Below are 18,152 nucleotides of genomic sequence, written 5' to 3' on the forward strand. Positions count from 1 at the left end.
CTATGTACATCCCCAAAAGAATTGAGAACGGGGATTCAAATGCTTTTGCATACATGTTCATACCTGCATTATTTACAGTTGCCAAAATGTGGAAACAACCTAAATACCCACCAGGAAAGGAATGGATAAATAAAATATATGTTTCTACGTACAATGGAAAATTACTCAGCCATAAAAATGAATGAAGTATTGCTACACGGTATAAGGTAGATGGACCTCAAAAACATGCTAAGTGAAAGAAGCCAGACACAAAAGGTCACATACTATATAACTCCATTTTTTAAAATGTAATGTAATGTCAAGTTGGCTAACATACAGTGTATATGACATATTCAGAATAGGGAGACCCACCGAGACAGAATGCAGAGTGGTGGCAGTTAGGGGCTGAGGGATGGAAGGAGTGGGGAAAGGGAAGCAAGGTGTGGGGTTTCTTTGGGGTGATGAAAACGTCTTGGATCTAGATAAGCAGAGAGATGTGGTGGTTATACAATACTGTGAATGTATTAAATGTCACTGAATTGCTCACTCATGTAAATTTCACCTCACTAAAAACAACAGAAAAATAAGTTGAGAGTAGCCTTTCCATGGGGACACCATCTACATGGCCACCAATTTAAAACAGATTTGTCAGACATCCATGAATCGGAGACTTAGATTCAGGGATAAAATGCAGTAGAGATCTCCTCCTCCTCACATCTGCTATGGATTGTTTGGATCTATTTTTCCACAGAATACATCCAGCAGATATTTTAACACATATGATTTCTTGATTTTTATTGGAGGCCTCAGGTGGGAAACTGTTTATTTTTTATTTTTTTAATGTTCATTTATTGTTGAGAGAGAGACAGAATATGAGCAGGAGAGGGGCAGAGAGAGAGGGAGATACAGAATCGGAAGCAGGCTCCAGTCTCTGAGCTGTCAGCACAGAGCCCAATGCGGGGCTCGAACCCACGAACTGTGAGATCATGACTTGAGCCAAAGTCGGACGCTTAACCCACTGAACCACCCAGGCACCCCAAGAAACTGGTTTTAAAAACATAATGCAAAGGCCCAATTGATAAACAAATATGAATTTTGAAATTACTGCTACTGTTTTATTCTAGCTTTATTTTTCATATTTACTGATAATAAGGACCTAAAACTACCACCTAACTAAAATTATTAGCCACTCAAGGCAGCATACCAAAAGATGATAATAGCTCTATTTCACAGTTGCTTGAAAGTATGTATGTCAGAATGACTGAATGTAATTTTAATTAAACAAATTTGTAATTAGGAATACAATAACTGTCGTGCCATTTTTATATTACGGCCTGAGCTAGAAGAATAAAAATCCTCCTTGTAGTACCATAAGTAGGAAACCTAAGTAAAAGCATTATTTAAAATAATTAAATGGTGTCATTACGATGTATAAATCTGGTCATATGTTATGGGATCCAATTTCGATCTCCACCTGGTCCAGCCATTGGCTGAACTAAGCTGTCTAAGGGGCAGGGCAGGCACTACTGGAGACATCAGATGATTTAAAGGCAGGGAGGAAGGGCACCCCAGAAAAAGACATGAAAATGTGTTGCTCCCCACCCCGGCTAAAATCTCTAAAACACATGTTTTCTGAGATGCACTTGAAACCACTCTGCTCTGAAGGTTGGCGGGACCTTGAATTTTGGTTTTCTATTAACTATTAGGATTTTTCATCTTGAATACCTATACTGATCTCCTTTACTTTAACTATGCTAAGAATAGCTTCTATTCAGACTAGTCTTCTCAAGAATTTGATCTGTTTAATATTGCCAGGTATATTCCTGTATCAGACGTGATATAACATTATTCGGGATTCATATTGAAATAGATTTCCTGGCAGTAGGAATCCTGAAAAGAAGTTCAATGTGCAGGTATTCATTGATTCAATCCAGGTTAAAAAAAATATAACATTCTAAATATAATCAAAACCAGCTCTTCTTGGTTCTCCTTGCGATATGCTCCTCACACCTTCTTTTCCTAGCTTTCTTTCTCTCATTTTGGGGAGGCTGTTTTTGGCTCCAGAGGCGAGTGGAGGTCAAGTCTAATTTCAGGAGCTGTGTGTACTTTGTATTATACTGCACTTCTGTTCCCAAGGGGTGGCTTTATCTTCTGGAGGAGGCAGAGCTGCACAGCAGGTGCCTAGGTTCCCCTGTCTTACAGAAGTAAAGGGAAGCATATGCAACCTTAAGGAGTTTTTTCTTCCCCATGTGCCATTTTAGGAAATGCTGATCAAAGTATTGTTCAAATTCCAAATTCCATTCATATTTTCAGGTCTTCATTTGCATGCCATATCCTTTCTTAAGTTAAATACAGTGGCTATATACAGGCCCAAGTGAATTTAATTAATTTAATTGGTGCTGGGGAGTAATCTCTATCACTCCAGTATAATCCCTGCTTCTCGGAAAGGGCTAATGGATATCCTTCACCTGCTCTATCTACCCCTTAAATGAGCTATGCAGGAAGGGAAAATAAAACAGGTAAGTGTCTGAAAAGTGAAACTTCCCTACAACATTATTGTAAATGAAAATTACGAAGCACATAACCCTGAAGAGGCAGGTTTAAGTGCTAGAGTAAGGACATTTTGTTTGCTCCGTAACACATCAACCCTCTGTATCTACCCATTAAATCAAGTATTCTCTAATTACTAGCATTTGTGGGATAAATATTCATGAAGGCACAACAGGGGGGAAATGAGAAGAAATATGATTAACCAAAGTATTTTCTATCATTGAATTTCCTACTGAAGGCCTCCTATTGGCCAAATCCATGTGGTCTTGGCAGATCTATCTGACGGCATTCTATAATCTCGCTCCTGCAAGACAGAACCTTCCATGGCTTCTGTCCCCCAGCCTCTGCTCCTCTACGTGGACCTCCTGGATTGCACTTCCTAATTCCTTCACTCAGTCTTTCTCTCTTCCATCCCTTAAGACTTCCTTGGGGTTTGTTCTTTCCTCATCTTACCCTTTTCCTGTTCCAGACATGTCCTGGGCACCTCCTATCTAGAGCTGCCAACTGTATATCCTAATCTTGTCTTCTCGCTCATGTGCTCTTAGGTCAGCATTCCCACGTGGCCTACCTAAAACTCAAGAAGTGGGGCGCTTGGGTGGCTCAGTCAGTTAAGTGTCCTACTCTTGATTTCAGCTCAGATCATGATCTCACAGTTCTTGAGTCTGAGTCTTGCATCAGGCTCCATGCTGACAGTGCAGAGCCTGTTTAGGATTCCCTCCCATCTCTTTTTGCCCCTCCCCGCCTTGTGTGCATGCAATCTCTCTCTCTCTCTCTCAAATAGACTTGAAAAAAAAAAAAAAACAGAAGAAGACCAGAAGTGATTAAAATCACCTCCTCCAAACCACTGCTCCCTCTACTTAACCCCTGCCTCAAGGTCAGCCCCCATCCTCGTAGTCATAACACTCAGGACTGGGGAGTGGTATTTGGTCCCTTCATCTAGGTTGTCTCTCCCAAATGGGTCCACATTTCCTGTGGATTTTTACTGAATTTCCTTTCCATCAGTCAGCTTTTCCCACAAGGCTTCAGCCATGGTCTCAGCTCAGACAATTATCTCCTCTCATTCAGATGTGCTTCCATACCTTTCCCTACCTCCAACCTTACCCCATGGCCAGCACAGTCTCAAGACAGATAATCACTTACAAACTTGAAAACAGCTGAATTAGCTCAATGAGTACCCACATATTCTACCAGAGAGGACCACATGTTTATAAGGAAATACCAGGCCTTTAAGGTCTGGCCCCTTCCAAACTCTTCAGCTTTATTCCCTTCCCTTCCTCCCTGCCCTCCCGGCTCTGCCAAGCTTCCTGTATGCTAGGTACACTCAATTATGTTCATATCTCTGTGTTCCTGTCTTTGTGCCTGCTGTCTACTCTGCCTGGAATTTCTTGGCCCATTCCATACCTAATTCTTATTTGTCAGCTGAAACATAATCTGTAAACATTTCTTGGGCATTTAAGGCAAAGTGACATGATGCTCTTCCTTGAAACCGTGGTGGCACCGTCTCTCACCTTGAAACAACAAGGGAGTCACACTTGCTTAGGGAATCTGACCAAGGATTGGACAACCAAGCTGTGGAAAGGGCAGGGTGCGGCTGGGCCCCAGAACACAATGGAACCTGGGACTCAACCATACCAGCATCTTCTCTCCATCTTGCATCTCTGTTCTGCTGCTTCCTTCTCCCTCTCTGCTTACCACATTCTCCCCGCATGGGACACATGGCCAGAGATGGTTCCTAGGTATGTCACTCACAGCTTAAGCTCTCTTTGGTCTTCTATCCAAACATTATGGAGAATAGGCCTTACTGGCCCAGCTTTATCAGGCACTCACCCCTGGATCAATCACTTAGGCCGAGGGGCAGAGTCCCACTGGACCAGTGTAGATGCTCTCCTATTAACCATGCATATTGGGGAAGAAGATGCTTCTAGAAAAGGATGTTGGCAGCCATGTCAGGGGTCCACTATTCTATTACGCCAAATGGCATGCCTTAGGTACACAGGTGGCTTGGAAAGTCCACATTCAAGACAGCTAAGGTTTTTCTGCCTTCCCTGTACAGACAGCTTTTTTCTTCCTTTCATGTTATGTTCCTTCAAAAATTTCCCTTGTTCCTCATCTTGTGGCAAACAAACATACACACAAGCATGTCATGATTTGACTCTCTGAATTTCTATTCCACCTTGCAATTGCCCCTCTTCCAATCAGAAAAGGGTTTCCTAGGTAATCATGAATAATTTGCATACTTCCAACACCCCACACTTTTCTGATCCTGGATGCTCAGAGCTTTAAAATATATTTTACAGAGGATACAACCAATCTTCTTGAAAAGCATTTTTTTTCCTTTTACTTTTTTTCCTTTTCTCTATTTGAACACTGGTCTCAAAAACATTATTTTTAAACCAGCAGTTTACTCAGAATCTAACTTGCTATGACCTAATTTCTGTTCCTAAGGAGCAATTCTCCTCTCCACTCTGTTTTTCCTCAGTAAGAAACCGTCATAATGGATATGGGTTGTAAAGGCTTCTGGTCACCCAGGTGCAAAATGTTACCAAATGGGGTCTCCTCTACATAGAAAGGGATGCCAGTTTTATCTGCAGAAAACATGACAGAAGTATGTTGTTGCTGGCTTTTCTTCCTTTTTATCATTCATTCATAAAAAAAATGTTTATTGAGTAGTTGCTATGTTTTATATCTCAAGTAGAGTAGAAAGTTACAGACCCAGTGTCTGGCAGTAACTGGCAGTGCAGTAGTGGGAACTGTATAAATACAATGCAGTGTGGCAACTGCCAAAAAGAATGTGTTAGAAATGCTTATTCCACCATCACTACAGAATTCCAAAAAGTGCACACCATGTGTGTTGCTGGACAGACGATCATCTAGGAGAGATTACCATATTTAATAAATGCTGGGATAAGATAAGTGATTATTCCAGTAAAATTCTGTATAAATGTTGAGACCACAGCAGTCCTCTCTCGAACAAATACTTCACCTGCTTAATTTTCACTGCTGGTTTCCTCTCTTCTCATCTTACTATTGTACTTTCTTTCGGGAGAAGTTAGCCAGATACGCCAAATAGAGAATCTAAAAACTTTCATGGGGTATTCTTTCTCCTCTAAGAAATATTAAGTAAGACATTATAAAAAAATTATGTTGACAAAAGATGAGGTGACTGGCATTTTGTTGAATTTGTCCTCATTTCTGAGCTATGCTTCCATGGAAAAGATTAGTCTAAGCTGAGACGGAGTCAGGTCTGCACTGGAATCCCCAAGCCTTCATTTGCATGGGTTGGGGGGGGGGCGGGGCACATGCGGGAAGCCTGGTGGGGGGTGGGGGGAGAGCTCTGCAAGGTAGGAAAGAAGATGGGCTCAAAGCAGAGTTGCTGAAGTCCCAGGGGACAGGTGTGACACCAGAGGGGGAAAGCACAGGGACACCCAAACCTGAAATAGCACAGGACACCATAAAGACCCCAGAGTCCTACAGGTGTGCCAGCCAGGGGAAGCAGCAGCAGGGCCAATGATATGCAGGAGGAAACCCGAGGGCCCCAGGAGAGTCACCAGCATGTTCACAGGAAGCTTGTAAGCAAATGGGAGACACCTTTTGGGATCTCCAGACATACTTGAGGGTAACTCTGCAGGAGGCTGAGGTCCCTGTGGGCACGTGGTGGTGACATGCTGGGGATATCTGAATATAAGGTCCTGAATTCATTTCTTAAGTGTCTGACTAGTGCTCTGACTGCCAAGCGGCCCCATGGAGACGGGACTCCCTAACTTACACCACATTGCCTTAAGGTGTCCTCTTCTTCATGTAAATCTCATGGAACATTCTATCTTACTCTGTCCTCACTAGACACATGATTAAATTTCCATCATAGTAATACTTTCTCTGGCTCCAAACTACACATGAATAAACAGACCCTCCTTTCCCCACCAGTGAAGGTATAGGTATTCAAAACAAAACAAACAACAAAAAACAAAACAAACAAAAAACCAAACCAAAACAAAACAACAAAAACCAAACTGAAGCTCTTGTTGGTCTCCTGGATTTTCTAACTTAACCACACCCCGCCCCCCCCCCCACTCCTACATCTGGACTCCAAAGCCAATCCCAAGTCTAAGTAGGGGACAATCAGGAGCCTTGGGTCTTCAGCCAACCAGTGGAGTGTCCAGGCAGATGGCTGCCCCTAAGCCCGGCTGCCCTGTGACTGCTTGTCTGCTCTGTCACCTGCTTCCACTGTGCTTACTGACTGCATGGCCCCCTACCAAAGGTCCCCAATAAGAAAGATGCCCTAGCTCTTGGGTACCATTTGGACCATCTGTGGGCACGACTGGTCCCTTCCCCTGGAGCTGACCTCTCATCCCGAGAGGTGCCTGCCTGCTGCCACCTTTTGTACATCAACTGCTTGCGTCTCGGTTATGACCAAGTTAAGGAAGATAACTAGCCCAAGAGACATTCAGGTGACCAAATGGCACCACCCCAGCCCACACACTGTGTGCCTTGTAGCCCCAGCCTGTGTGATGCGGGAGCCAGAGGGATTGACAAGTCTGCTAAGTCCATCTCTGCTATTGAGAAATACGAACTTTCTAGAATGATTCAAAGAGGTCTCAGAGACTTTCTTACAAATCATAGGCCCATCTTTCAAGACTCAACTCTGAAATCTGTACTCAGGATAACTGTTTGGTTATCTTATATATGATTCTAAGGCTGTACGTGGATTCATAAATGTCTTGGTTACTAAGACATCATCGTTAACTGTGAGGGCTGTAGCACATTCAAGGTCAAGCCTCTGTGGGGTGTGAAGGACAAGGTAACTAACTGACACAGTGCAGACAGTGCCGTGGGGGAGGGGAGTGAGGGGGGGAGGGCTGGAGGGAGGGGCAGCCTCCCAGGGCTGGCTCTGGGTATCAAATTTGGGTGGTACCTTAGTTGAAGTGACCTTGTGACCTGGGATAACAGATTTAAAGATCCAAAATGATTTAGAGCATTGCTCATAATTGCCCCAAATGATGGGGTGGGGCTGCCCTTCCCTGTCACATTTCTGCCAGCAATTCTGTGACAGGTTGTCCTTGGTGTGCATTTTAACTTGCTTTAATCTGATCAATATCGTTGGGGGTGAGACAGGGAAACATCAAGTGATGTTACTTGAGCCTCACATCATGGAAAGAGAGCATTCAATCTCCACGCTACAAAAAGGTGCACAAGTTGCCAAGTGAGGATAACATCCAAAGAATTCCTTGAAAACCGCTAATTGAAAGTTAAAGAGGGAAGAGCGGCTCCATGGCTAATTCTCACAAAGGTGTGCTATAACACAGCACATCACTGAAGATACAGCTCATTAAGTGCCTGGCCTCTCTCCTTGCCTGGCTGTCATCAAGCAATCTCTCTGCTCCTTCTCTGCCCTGTGCGGAGATGCTGTTCCTGGGGCCCTGCCAGGTCAGTGCTGAAGGTAATCCCAAAGAATCCTTCAGCAAATGGTGAAGTGCTGGGGCACAAGGCAGAACAAGGTGTTCGGGGACTGAACTAATTGTGTTTTAATTTGTCTAGCGCTGGTGGCAAACAGGGCTGCTGTGTGACGGTGAGGAAAGGCACCCCTCGTGGGCTGCTTTAAAAAGAAGCCTTTGGGAGAAGGAGGGAAAGGATGGGAGGCAGGGAAAAAAACAAATATCCAAGCTAAAAATAGTATTCTTAGAATTGCTTTCTGGGCTGTCTGAACCACAACAATAAAAGTTCTTACACTCACGCCACCAGCATTGCAATAAAAGCGAAGAAAGGGAAAGAAGCCAGGAGGGTTCTAAAGCAGGCCTGGCCACCTCGAGCCACCTCCCTGGGACTGCATGCTGTCAGCTTCAAGGGGACACAACTTCTGACAAGCTCTCTCAAGATTAGCTGTAGCTGGCTTTTCATTGCTGGCCAAGCTTTAAGTCCAGATAACTGCACTTACTTGGCTCTGTCACAAGAAACCAGACCAGGGAGTGATTTGTAAACCAGGGATGTCATCCCACCTGTCACTGTCCATAGCCTTTTCTCAACACACAACCCAGAGAGCCGCCATATTGACTACACAGCTTGGCTGGTCAGCATCTTTGTGATTAAAAATTTGCTCCTTAAGTTGCAGGAAGAACATGTATCATTTCAGAATGATACTTTTATATGAAGTCTGTTCTGCTTCCCTTTAGTACCAGAACTTCCTATTTATATGTATTTGGCTGCCAAGTCCAAGACTCCTAGCTGTGCTAAGGTTATTCTTTATTTTAATAAACAAGACGGGTTGATTGTGAAAGTTACTAGTATTTACTGTAATAGCTAGCCATTAAAAAAAACCCAAACAAACCTCTGTGTCATTTTGAAAGAATTTTACATATACGGGCTCATCTAATTTTTGCAGTTATACCCATTAAGGATGATGTTAGCGCCCTTGGTTGGCAGATGAGGGAACTGGGCTCAGACAGTCCCAATTTCAGACATCTAGGAGGTGCAGGGCCAAGACTCAGCTGATGGCTTCTGACTCTGGATTCTGAGCTCTTTCTTGCCTCTACTTTTTATGTCATAAAATACTTCCAGTCATTTAACAAAAGCTCCTCTAAGGAGTGAAGAAGGATCAATGAGCTATCCATCAAGTGTCACATAGTAAGGCAGCCTCCTTCCACTAATATAAACATTGTGGGAAGACACAAGTGAGCAACTATGCCATCGTGCCTTACAGAGTGTCCATCAAGTGCAATAGCCTAGAAAAGTTTAAATGCAAATCAGGAACACAAGATAGGAATGAGCCAGTGATTAGGAGCGGTTACCTAGAGCCCTATATGTGGGGTAGACTAGTGGGCGACGGGGAAAAGAGGGCAGTACTCGGGTGCTTGTTCTGTTCTGAAAAAACATCCTGTGAACCCTTTTGGTTGAAAATGTTCAGACAGTTGGCTCTTTGTTCTGGAAAGCAGGGCTGAGTTGTCTTATTAGTGGTCCCTGGCCACTAATTGCTTATCAGCAATAAGGTCTTGATCCAAGAGTGGTCCATCCACAGATTGCCTGGAACCTCAGAAGGCAGCCTGGTACAAAGAGCTCTCCCTAAAAGGGGTACTGGCAGTTTGACCAGTCAGTTGGATTAATTCCTTCCAGTTTGCACTTTGATAATGGAGTGGACTGGCCAGAAAAGACTTTGACCAATGCAGAAACAGGTGGAGATGTCCGTGTTTGTGTAAGTAGCGGGGCGGGGGGCTGGGGGAAGACACAGACACTGGCTAAGAGGAGCGAGCAGAGGGATAGAGCCAGAGGCACCCAGCTGAAGAAGGTCTCTGGCCTCTAGACCCATCTTGGTTCCAAACAGGTTTCCTGTTCTGAATCAGGTGTACCCTTAAATGCATCCCCTATGTCTTAAAGTGGCTACCATGAATGAATTTGTCCCAGCAAGAAAATAACATAACAACCCAGAATTCTTTTTATAGGAACTGAAGGTTTCTACTGAAAAGCACTTACTGACAGTAATTAGAGTCAGAATTGTGTATATCTCATTCACAAGGTATCAGAAGGGAGACAGATGTGCAGAACTTGCTATCCTGTCTCCTGGGAAATCTTCCCATCCCAATGGCTTCTTTCCTTTGAATCTATAACCCTAGACATGTGCCCCTTGTTTTAAGTCCATGAGAGGTTACTGAGCATCAGTTACGTGCAAGTAACCGTGCATGCAATTTACTAGGCTTAACCCACCTTATATCTATCACCTTTTACTTTTTATTGCTGTTCACTTTTCCTGTGTTATTTGGCTCCACAAAAATTAGGATCTTGCCTTAATATCCTTGTGGTCCTAATGTCTCCTATGACACAGGAACTCAAGAATCAATTAATTAATGTTTTTACAACATGCCTCTCTGCCTGAAGTTCAAGGAAGTCTGAAAATGGTAGTGCTGGAGTCAGAAGCTACTGAGTTCAGGTTAAAAAGAAAACAAAGAAAGATATGTATAAACAGTGAACCTACTAACTTGTAAAACAACGTCAGAGGCCATTTGACTCATGTGGCTAATTAGAGCAAGGGGAGGCATGTGACTCAAGTGAAGCCTGTCCACCAGCTGCCCAGTGACCTCTGACTTGGCCAGAAAAGTTGAGTGGGGCCAGGGAGATTCCTTTGTCGAAAGTGTCAGAATTGGGCAAGGTGCTAGCAACTGGTGCTGAGAGCTGACACCTGACAGTCATTTAGACTCAGGGGCTGGGCAGGGTATTCAGAACTCTGCAAGATACAGACAGAGCCTGAGCTACATGGCAGAAAGTAGAAGGGCAGGGGGTGGAGAGCCAGAGTGGGTGTGCGGAAATAAAATGCAATAGAGAAGTAGAAACTGGTACACACACCCCAGAAAGAGCTCCTGCTCTTTCTGAAGCCTAGTTGGTGTGCCCAGCTTTTCCTATGTTCCACCAAGTATGTTTCTTGGAAACACAAGAAACCCCCCACCTGATACACCTCCCTCTTGTGAGGTCCTTCTCTTCCTTCTCCCTGCTGGCCAGAACATAAAACTAAAGCATGACTTTAAGAAATATTTTTCAGAAGACATAAGAAATTCTCTACTAAATGATATCCCAGTGGTTCTCAACTGGGGGTGATTTTGCCCAACAGGGGGCATTTGGCAATGTCTGGAGGCATTTTTTATCATAAATGGGGATGGTAGCAGAGGCCACAGGTATTGCTGACAAATTACAATGCACTGAATAGCCCCCAAAACAAAGAATTATCTGGCCCCAAATATCAGTGGTGCAGAGGCTGAAGAACCCCACTCTAGGCCAAGGGGCTGATAATACAGAAATGATTCAAAGATCAAACATCACCTGATGCACGTGTATAGAGAAAGTCAAGACAGGGAAAATGTAACAATATTAAGAATTGGTGTTAGGGTGTTGAGATGGTGAGTGAATCTCTACTTTTTATTTTTAAACTTTCATGTTTTTATTGGATACAGTTTGACAAAGCAAAAACAAACATACCAGGAAAAGAAAGAAGGGAGGGAAAGATTGGAGGAAGGAGAAGTCACTCCAACTGCCTCATCTTTAGGTGCTCCCACTGCCACATCATGGCCAGTTATGGGCAGGTGATGCCCATGACTCATACCCACTGAGAGGTGGGGCTAGCCACGTTGAGAAGGTGCCTCTCCTGGGGAATTACCTCTTGAGCATTCTGTTAAAAGTGCTGACAAATGCTCCAGTATCCCTAACTATGCCAAATTAGTTCAAACTACAAGTGGTCAGCCATAAAGGACAGAACCATTATTGTATCAAGTCGGGCTGAAGAGAGCTGGGACTCACCTTTGGTGCCCAAAGCTCGAGGTATGCTCCCTTTTAGCATCTCAGCCCCAACTAGACCCTGACTATGGGTTCACGGATTCAGGAAAGCATGACCATGACTGTGTGAGCAGGCTGTGCAGGGTAAGCAGCAGCCTCAGGAACAGGGTGGAAGTCTTTGGGAGGCTCTGGTTTGGGGACATTGCTGGGCAGTGCCTGCTGCAGACACGTGGGCACTTTCCCCACCACGCCCCACTCCTTGCAGTAAAATCAAGTAACTCTTTTTAAATTCTCAAGTTCTAACTCCCAAAAACCTCTGCCTTGAGCTTAAGCCAAATCTGTCCTATTTGAGCCCACTTTACAGTCCATTTCTACAGTTCACAAATAATTGGTGGCATTCCCAAATGAGGTGTTAGTAGCTGAAGACACTGGATAAGTTTCCTTCTGCCTTTCTTTGCTCTCTCTCCTATCCCGGGCTAAGAAATATTTTAAGCAACTGTGTTACAGGAGAAAATAAACACTGTTCACCATAATTCCTTCAGTTGTATGGGCCATGACCAGTGTACTCAGAAATGTGTCGGGCAACAGATATCCAAGTTTGTATGTTGACATACATATTTTCCTAAGTTTTCTCATTATTCAGCGCATGCATATAGCACAATATTTCAAAGGCATCAGAGTGCATGTGGTGACCGTAGTTCTCCTCTCCAAAGTAATCACTACTCTACTTTTTGTTATATGAAATTTGGAACTATAAGAACTCTACTGCACATTAAGGGGCCTACAGATTAAGTGGCAAAGATGCTCTGGGAGAAGGTTCTGAATGGCAGACTAGAACAAAATGTCATCTTCTTCTAATATGAACAGCTACGTCCTTCAGGGCGCAAACTGTTATTGGTAATCCAGAAAATATCTGCCCATTTGTCTAACATTATGAAATTAGGTTCACATTCAGCAGTTTATGTCTCCCTGAAATATCTTAGGATATGCTTTTGTTCACAAAATGAAACCTAATTTGTTGAAAAAATAACACATGATTTGTTCAACTACTTGTTTATTTCAAAGAGTCATTCACTCATTACTAGCATTTCTCAGTTTTTGATGTTAGCAGAAGGAAGGGTCACAGCTCTTTGGACTGTCTAGCAATATTTAATTTATGTGTTTAGAAGATAAAGTTAAGTCTTGAGTTCAAGATATGCATTGATGAGTGCAAGGTCAGGTGACCCTCCACATGCCACCACCCAAGTCAGGAACTCTTAATGGGAAGACAACGGGAGGGGTATAGGGTCCCTCAGGTAAAAAGACCTATGAGAGGAGGATTTTAGAATATGTGAGTGGCTCCCTCCCCTATATCAGGGATCCAGAAACTAGGGTCAAATCTAGCCCACCACCTGTTTTTCTAGTTAAAGCTTTGTTGGAACACAGCCATGTTTGTTTGATTTCATTTTGTCTATAGCTGCTTTTGTAACAGCAGAGGTGAGCAGATGTCACCTCAAAAGTCAAAAATATTTACTATCTGGCCCTTAATGGAAAAAGGTTGCTACCCTCCTGCCTTAGATACTTGCTGAGAATTTACTCAGTGAGCCGCTATTACTAAATAACATCTCCTTTTCTGTAAGTATGTCCTTTTCCTCAGAGCTATAATAGCAAAGTTTACCTTTGGTGGACAGTAACAAAGATCCAAAAACTAGTGGCTTCAACAAGATACTTGTCTCACATAAAAGTCCAGGGCTGAATGGACTCTAGCGTCGGAGACCCAGGCTGTATGCAACACAACTTCCATTTCAAAGGTCATAACATGGGCCATAATGGCTGCCAAAGTACCAGCCATTACATTCACATCGAAGTAGCAGGAAGAAAAAAGGACAGCCTCAACCCAACTTTTCAGGAAAACTTGTAGAAATACCATTAAACACTTCTACTTATAAATTATTGGCTAAACTCGGCCACATAGATACACTTAACTTATAGTGGAGGCTCAGACGTGTAGACTTTTAGTTGGCTGGCAAGCTGCTTAGATAAAAAATCAAGGTTACATTATTTTTATATATATATATTTAAAGTTTATTCATTTATTATTTCTGAGAGAGGGAGAAAGCACATGCAAAAACAGGAGAGGGACAGAGAGAGAAAGGGAGACACAGAATCTGAAGCAGACTCCAGGCTCTGAGCTGTCAGCACAGAGCCCAACGTGGGGCTTGAACTCACAAAGGATGAGATCATCACCCGAGCCAAAGTCGGACGCTTAATGGACTGATTCACCCAGGTGCCCAAGGTGACATTATTTTTTAAATGGGAGGTTGGGTATTGAGAGATAATTAGCAATCTCTGCCACACCAAGTCCCTTTTTAAGATCGGTGCACACTCTGGGCAGGCTAGTCATTTGGCAGAGCTCTGGAATAATAGGCTTTAAATAGTTGTTTAACATTTATTTAAAAGATGGTAAGATCAATGCCAATAAGACATATTTTTAGGTTAGATGGTTTCTTCCAAATTTCCAGTCAAAAGTACTGTCTCCTTCAGAAGAAACTGGACAAATTCTTCTTCCAGGTAGTATGTGGTTGTGTGTATAGACTGGCATCAACAGAGTACTCCTAGACAGTCCAGTGATTTTTTAAAATTTAATTTTATTTATAAAAATGTTTTTTAACTTATTTTTGAGAGAGCATGACAATGTGAGTGGGGGAGGGACAGAGAGAGAGGGAGACACAGAATCTGAAACAGACTTCAGGCTCTGAGCTATCAGCACAGAGCCCGATGCAGGGCTTGAACTCACAAACCATGAGATCATGACGTGAGCTGAAGTTGAACACTGAACCAACTGAGTCACCCAGGCACCCCAGTGATGTGTTTTTCTGTTGTTGTTGTTTTGTTTTGTTTTTAATGGAGTATCTGTCTGCCTGGTCTGTCTGTGGTCCACAGGACCCTGATGCTACCTCAATCTCACTGTAATGTCTCCAATTAACAAGCCCATTCTACATTTACCCTAACTACTGCAAATCATCTACAAGTCAGGAAAACCCAATATTTGCTCCCTACCCCAAACCACACTTACTCACACATCCAGACAATAACATTGCTCTATAACCTTTAAGACCTGATGATATTAACCACAAAGGGCAACTCATCTAACTTTGACACTGGTGATATGAGAGGCAGAGCTACAGAGCTAAGGCATTAGCAAGAAGCAAAAGCTTAAGAAGTAAAAATTTAAGAACATATTCTGAATCCTTGATTCCAAAGGACTTCTACATATCAAACAACAATGGGAAAAAATTAACAAGTCATGTGCTTCTGGCATATTAGTTACTACTTAGCAATCAGTCTTATTCCCGTACTTTTCCTCCTTCTCAAAAGTGAGTAATCAGAATTTCAGTATTAACATGTAAATTCCTGGAAATTTCTCTCTCACATAAAAGTCCCAGGCTGAATGCGTATTCCATTGTGTCAAAACCCCAGGCTGCTCCATACATTCTATTTTCTGTAAAGCCAAGGGGCAGATATCATCTACAAACTCCAAAGTAGATTTCAAGGCTGCCAAAAGCAGCTGAAATCAAGTAGAAGCCAATGAGAGGATGTGAAGAAAAGAAACACACACACAGTGGCGTTTCTCAGAAAACACAAGCAAAGATACATTTCTCAGAGCTGAGGGCTACGACGTGAAGTTCAAAATCTTTATCACTGAGGTAAACAAAAGGTGAATTTTTTGTTTGTAGTAAGAGAGGATTTGGGACGGGAGGCAGAACTACGTAAAGAATCAATGAGATGAATGAGCCATATTTAAAGAAAGAGTTGATTTCTTGGTACTGGAGAGGAAGAAAACTATGTGTTGTGAAAACAACTAGCCTGGATGATCACCCTAGCCCCTCTCTGCCAAGTCAGCCCCCAACCTCACACCTCAACTTTATGCAAATAGCTGGCTCAGAAAATCCAGTGCTGTTCAAATACAAGTAACAAAAAAGCAATTATGTGCACACCACAGATACATCAATTTAAAAATCGGGGAAAAAATAATGAAGATGGCAGAAAAACTCACTAACAAAGAAGTCACAGAAAAAAAATGTTGCCACTGGATCATAAGAACTTGCTGGCGAAATATCCTGCAATAAATTTTAAAAACCAAATGAAGCAATTTCTCTGTGAAGCAAAATTACAAAGCAGAAATAGAAAGTAGACGGCAAGAAAACAGAACGAACAGAAATGTGAGCTCACAGAACTCAGAAAAGGTGGGGAAAACAAAGTAATCAAAGACGGAAATGGAATGTGAGCAGGGAAGAAGAGATTGCAGAAAACAGTAAGGGACAGAGAAGGTAGCAATGAGAAAAGCATTCAAAATGAAGTGGAAATAAAGAGTTTTAAAACATTAGACAGAAAGCTGACAAGTAGAGAAGTCAGACAAAGAAGAGCCTACTCATGTATAACTGGAATCCCTACAGAATGAAACAGAATAGAATGATGGATCTGAGCAAATCCTTAACAATATAACTCAAGAAAACTTTTCTAAAGCCAAAGCAGAGTCAAATCTGATTAGCGTAAGACTATCTCTCTCTCTCTCTCTCTCTCTCTCTCTCTCTCTCTCTCTCTCTCTCTCACACACACACACACACACACACACACACACACACACACACACACCCCAGGGTGAACAGGCCTCAGACAGTTAGTAAACTTTATCCTAGGACCCAACACAGCTTTTGGCATGTGGCAAACACTTCATAAACATTTACTGAGAGACTAACCAAAAAGCTTTTTTTCCCACAAACTCCTCTGTTCCTGGGATGTGATATGGTAAGAAATAATTTCTAAAAGCAATACTGAAAAACTCCAAGATCCTTAAAACATTCTGTTTCACATATTTTTCTTTACGAAGGCAGAAAAGATTAAATACACAGTTTAGAAACATTTTCAGAAAGGACTGGTATAAAAATCTTTTCTGATAAACGATACATTCACTATAAATTCTAGAGACGTTTTGTATCATATGCATTAAGTTCCAGCAAAATTTCATTATGTGTTTCCATAGCCATTTTTCACAGAGAAACAACAAAGGATAAAATCAGAAAGTTTTTTTGTTTTTTTGTTTTTTTTTACTTACTTTGGATGTTCAAACTTGTCTATCAGTTCAACTTTTTCCACCAGGTCTCCTCCAATTGTTCGTACTAAGTCATAGAAATCGTTTTCTGTATAATTCTCAGAGGGTAACCAGAATGAGATGTCATTTATCACAGCAGGATATTTGCTAAGAGGCTAACAAAACAAGAGAAGAAAAGAGATTGATTTGTTAGTTGGATGAGAATGTTTAAATTTTTCATGGAAAGTTACACTTGGCTAATTAGAAAATGCTGGTAAAGCATTATTTCAGCACTTGGATTTTCAGGGACAAAGTGAAGAGAAAGATAAAGCCAATGTTCAAAATTAGCAAATTCCATTATGAATGTTATGGATTCTTATCACATTCATTTGTAACATTATCATATATTATATTTATATAACCATTAATGTTCAATTTAGTATAAAGCAATTTGAATATATCATATTTCAGGGTTTTTTTTTCCCATTTGAATACTAGAGTAGAAAAGTTCACATTTAATTAACAAGTGATTCATTAATTTCCTGTGATATTTCAGGAAATCATTTTAATAGAGAAATAAGTAAAGGCTTGTCAAAATTGATATTTCAATTAGTAATGTCATTATTTGTTAGTACTTCTAGTTATTAAAATAAAAGACTGGGATGATAAGTAGTCATTTGGGGAGTTATTTTTTAAATTATGATTCCAAGAATAAACACAAATGTAGTCACTTCCCCCATTTTATCCCATTTTTTTCCAGTTTATTTGAGCTCATTATTATACTGGACAGGTGTTTAAAATTAGATGCTTTTATGAGTCACTGCATTTGTTTATGTGGCATATATATATATATATATATATATATACACACACATATATATATATATAATTATATATATATATATAATAAGTGTGGGTCCCACTTATATATATGTGGGTCTCTAAGTTACTACCACGATAAAAAAATGTTTTGTTATATAACTATGAAGTCCTAAGGGAATATGTGCTAAAGTATAAATCTGTTAGAAGAGCAAGTTTATACACTGGTTTACAGCAAGCCTGATATCACTATAAACCCTTTAGTGAATCACTGATCAGGAAAAGTATAACTTTTTAAATGGCAAGACCTCTGAAGAATCAAATACTCAAACGAAAAATGATTATACAACTTGAAATATCAATAAAGTTGTCAGACAAATGCATCAGTTCAGAACACACATTTCAAATGAACGTTATACAGCTACCATCAAGGTGCTTTTGACAAAATAGCAAGGCTCCTGAAAAACATCCTTGGTTTTCTCTC

The 18,152-nt window shown here is 41.6% G+C and overlaps 1 protein-coding gene across 7 annotated transcripts in view; it reads right to left on the minus strand.

Annotated features, from left to right (window-relative positions):
* Window positions 1–18,152, minus strand: part of FARS2 (phenylalanyl-tRNA synthetase 2, mitochondrial) — a 551,313-nt gene that overhangs the window by 143,696 nt on the left and 389,465 nt on the right. For all 7 annotated transcript variants that reach the window (XM_043590891.1, XM_043590887.1, XM_043590888.1 and 4 more), the window contains one exon: window positions 16,874–17,025. In XM_043590891.1, coding sequence (XP_043446826.1) covers window positions 16,874–17,025 — 152 coding nt within the window. The remainder of the gene's footprint in view (window positions 1–16,873; window positions 17,026–18,152) is intronic.

This window comes from Prionailurus bengalensis, chromosome B2 (assembly GCF_016509475.1).
Source record: "Prionailurus bengalensis isolate Pbe53 chromosome B2, Fcat_Pben_1.1_paternal_pri, whole genome shotgun sequence".
Taxonomy (NCBI): Eukaryota; Metazoa; Chordata; class Mammalia; order Carnivora; family Felidae; genus Prionailurus; species Prionailurus bengalensis.